A 4,442-nucleotide genomic window follows, 5' to 3' on the forward strand; every position below is an offset into this window, starting at 1 on the left:
TAAAGTTATCTTTCCATTTGTACTTATATTTCACACCCTCAGTTTCAAGTACTAACTCAAGGGATGATTTGACAGGGAGATACATCAGAGAGATAGACCCAAGACCAGATCAGGAATTTCCACTCCAGTGCCTATGCATTCCTTTCATAGTCAAGATGAAATACCTGCAATCCTTTCCCCATACAATGGTTTTCTCTCTGGATGTGTTTCAGTCTTCTAATGGCAGATGCAGAAGTTCAGTTTCCAGATATGCCCAATACATATATGAAAGGAGAATAAAAATTATATTCTTAACTTCTGGCACCAGGAAGACTTAAGAGATGAAGCTGTCTTTAGGAAAACACCCTAATTATTGCCTGAAGCAGAATGAAGCTGAGACCCAAAGCCTGGGATTTGGCTGTGACCAAGATTCGTTTTGCTAGTAGGTGAGGGTGAAGAGGACAGAAATGATGAGAGAGATGCCATGGGGAGATGATGAGATGGAGTCCTACAAGAAACAGGGTTTGAGATAAGCTGAAGGGAAAGGGGATTGGGGAAGCAGAAAAGGACTTATAAAGAACAGAAAAGTCCCATAGGTGGTTTATAATAGATTACTATATGGCTCCTATATTCTTGTCAATTTGGGACGGTTTTGAACTGTTGCAGAGGAAGAAATAGAAGAGTATAGAGAGTTTAAGTCAATGTCACTCAGATTTTATGAAGTTAGAAGAGTTCCCAGATGATATCTGGGTTATATCGGGAAGAAACCCAGCTAAGTCTCAATCTGGGAATCTTTCTAGATAATTTATTCCAAACTATAGTATAATTGAGAGGCAAGAATCCTGCCAATAGAAACCATATGCAATTGAGGCAGTTAAGTTGCCAATATTTGGAGATGTTCTAGGACGAACCTAGATTGGGTATGAAATTTGCTGTTCTGGGGAGAATATAATGTCTTGACAAATGAAAACGAAAGAAGAGTTAAGTTTTGACTTGAGTTTTAAAGGAATAAAGTCACATTGTGTGGAAGAGAAACAAATAAGAAAAGTTATGCCATTGGATAAAGGTCCAGAAAGAACAGAGGGAAAGGAAAATGGTCAGACATTTTCCTGACTAAATTTAGAAAAATTGATTAATTGAGACCTGAGCATGGAGAACCTTCAGGGTGTAGGCAATAATTTATTGCGGGGAAGCTATTTCTATTAATGTATGAAGCAATTGGCCGTCATGAAAAGGATAAAATAAAATAATGAATGGACATCATGATTTTGGCTCTCTTGTGTAGAATACACTGGGAGTAAAACTCCAGAGATTGAAAAGACTGAGGAGAGATGGGGAAGTCATGAGAAAGTTGCGACCAACCTAGGAGTGGCATAGAATAGAGAAGACTGGCTGTTTAGAGATGAATGGCTGTGGGAATGGAAGAGAGCGAGGCTTGCTTGGTCTTGCTTGTATTTAGGGAACATGACTGTCACATAGGATTCTTTTTTCTTTCTTTTTTAAAATTTTAAACAAGAAGTTTATTTAAACAACAAGACACTTGACTTGAAGGGAAAACTATCTAGGATTCATTTTTTTTGGAGTAATTCATCCCTACTTAAAGACAGATTGCCCTACTTGCAACAGCTACATACAAAAAAGTTATAAAATTGTCCTTGGTTTTTCGATGGTAAATGAAAAACATTAAAATTCTCCAATTGAACGAGGTATGCAAGGATGTTTTCACAGAACCAGTATTTTTTTCCCCATCCCATTTCATTTGATGTAGATCAAAACATACCATTGGCCATTTAGTTAAAAAAAATGCAAATGCTTGTGCACATACATCAGTTACTTTATGTACAATAAAGGAAGGGGGGAGGGGAAAATGAAAGAATAGAGAAAACTATACTGTAGTAGTCAGATGTATTGAAACCAAATTGCACTTTTCTAATTGAGAATGTCTTCTAGGTCTGGAGGCACAGAGTTCTGGAGTAAAGTAGCAGGATCCCTTTTTAGTAGACCCCTCCTGTCTGCTGCTGGAACACATCAATTGTATCTTCATCCTCCATTTTCAAATGTGCAGGTGTGTCTGTCTCATTGATAGGCTGCCCGTCAAATCGGAATCTGATCTGCCTCATTGACAAACCCTGTCGTTCACAATAGGCTTTCATTAGATTACTAAGTGGTGTATGCCTCTTAATCTTAAACTGCACCACAGAACCATCCTGCCTGGCCACCTTCAAATTAATATGATCGTTGTTCTCAGTTTTGACTCCTTCCTTGGGCTTTTCGTCGGCCATGGCGAGAGCCAGAGGTTTCACAAAAGAGGTACCAGGTCCGCACCAAAAGAGCACACAAGCAGCACCAGGAGCAGCAGGAGAAGGAGGCAGCAGTGGTGGAGGAGGGAGAGGGCACACGCACTCTGTGCCTATCACATAGGATTGTGAAGAGTAAAGCTGGTTGTTGGTATTAGTTGCATCAATGCAAGCTCCCATCTGATTAGGGTGTTGCTGTACCTGGAGCCTCAGGCAGCTTTGGGCCACAGCAGCTTACCTTTAAAACCTTTTTCAATGTAGGGCTACTCAGCATTAGTGAAGTTAAATGGATAGAGACTGTAGCATAGATGATACTTTCGCCGGCCCAGAACAAGGAAGTCTTATGCCTTAGGATGTATTTAGTGGAGATGATTATGGTCAAAAAGTAAGAGGTGAAGAAGATGAGGAAGAAGGCAAGAAACCTCAGGGCAGTGGCATGAGCTTTCATGCTGGAGTTGCTGTGGCCAGTGTCGTGATGTCGTATCTGCCTCAAGTGTTGGCACAATGAGGCTATGAGCAAGATGGTGGACGTCAGGAACAGGAGGAAAGGAATGAATAACATTGCCAGATGCTGACCTATGTAATATTTTCCCAAGAATGTCCTAAGTGTCTCAGTCTTCGTGATGTTTCCAGGTAATTGCAAGATTAACTGACTCTTGATGTAATGTTTAATAGCTGAAACAATGATTGTCACACAGGAAATAATAAGAGAGCACAGCAACAGCCGGGGAACCAATCTCAAAATTCTCCACCTCAGCCAGAGGAAGATGGCGTAGGTGAAGGAAGAGACTTTGACACAGTACACGACAGCTAGCAAGCTGGTTAACCAGAATGCAAGAGTATTAGTAAATTCCCAGATGAGTGCTATGTACCAAAGATCATTGTCAGGGTTGAAATAGGAGCAAAAGTTGTGCAACGCTGATGACCACTGTAGAAAGAAGCGGCAGATGCCCAGGCTGATGAGAATCATGTCCACAGGTGACAGCCTTTTGACCTGCACCCACTCTCTGCTCAGCACCGCAACAATTAAGCTGCTCTGCACAATTATTGTCAAGGACTCGAGCAGATAGATGGTCATGAAGAAAACAGTGAGTTGGTTGGGTATCATTCTTCCACTCCAAAGTATCTTCTTCACACAGACCCAGAATCTCTGCAATAATTTTTAAGTAGAAAATACATTCCTGGCCTATTGTCTGATGCAAGAAAATACCTCTCTACGGATGCAAATTAACCCTAGCTCAATTTTGATTTTGCATGTTCCTATCTGCAGAATTTGCTTATGCTTTGCTTGCTGGTTTGTTATCAGACCTGGGATGGAGGGAAATGTTATTTGAATGTGGATTTTTGCTCATGAGGTTATTTGATTATTCCCAGAAATGAAATGCCTGTTTCTTAACCATGCCATTGTTTCCTCTTTATCTCAGTGAGGTGTCTTGTCTTTAACTTATTTCCCATCTCCTTTAAATGATAGCCGCATTCTTTTAACCTACAATTTGAACCACGGGAAAGACAAATCCTTCACTGTTTTTTCATGTCCTGGACGATATATCTATTTTGCTAACTGAGTGCTTTAATCATGACAACTTCAGAATCCCTGTCTCCCCAGCTTCCACAGGAGCTGTGGGTAGATGCAGCAACCAAAGTATGAGTGTCAATAAAAAAATAATAAAGAAAAGTCCTTACTCTGAGATTCTACCCACAAAATTGCTTGAACCCCAGACCTTCAAGTATCACCCTCCAATACAGACCACTTCTTAGCTGCCTATCAAATTCTTTAACTCAAGAAACCACCGCACACACCCCATTGCACTCCCTACGTCGAGGTGTGGCATCCTTTGCTGTTGATCTTCCAGTTCCAAAGAGTTGACCTTTTTATATCTTTGGAGTTGTTCTTGTCCCATTAATATCACTGCGTTGAGTTGTTTTCTCCGTACATAGCTAAGCTCTTTATGTTACTGCTCACACTGCTTAAAATAAAAGACTAAACAATTTAAAAAAGTTAAGCCTATTGAATAGAAAGGCCTAGATGCCTTGCTCACTTTTTTTCTACAATTTATTATCTTTGTGCTTCCTCTTCTCTGACCAGACTGTGGAGACAAATGGATCACTGATGGTGTTAACATAAAATGCCATGGACTCTGGTGTAATCTGGTTTTGTAAAATTGC

General features: G+C 40.4%; 2 protein-coding genes across 2 annotated transcripts; both read right to left on the reverse strand.

The window, feature by feature from the left end:
- Nucleotides 1–1,789: 1,789 nt before the first annotated feature.
- On the reverse strand, nucleotides 1,790–2,265 carry LOC102767706 (small ubiquitin-related modifier 2). The gene has a single exon (XM_006771424.2). The coding sequence runs from the start codon at nucleotides 2,259–2,261 to the stop codon at nucleotides 1,974–1,976; it is 288 nt and encodes a 95-aa protein (XP_006771487.1). The 5' UTR covers nucleotides 2,262–2,265; the 3' UTR covers nucleotides 1,790–1,973.
- Nucleotides 2,266–2,460: 195 nt separating this feature from the next.
- LOC102769726 (taste receptor type 2 member 16) lies at nucleotides 2,461–3,384 on the reverse strand. The gene has a single exon (XM_006771428.1). It carries the CDS (start codon nucleotides 3,382–3,384, stop codon nucleotides 2,461–2,463), a length of 924 nt encoding a protein of 307 aa, XP_006771491.1.
- Between the last annotated feature and the right edge of the window lie 1,058 nt (nucleotides 3,385–4,442).

Source organism: Myotis davidii, unplaced genomic scaffold (assembly GCF_000327345.1).
Source record: "Myotis davidii unplaced genomic scaffold, ASM32734v1 scaffold865, whole genome shotgun sequence".
Taxonomy (NCBI): Eukaryota; Metazoa; Chordata; class Mammalia; order Chiroptera; family Vespertilionidae; genus Myotis; species Myotis davidii.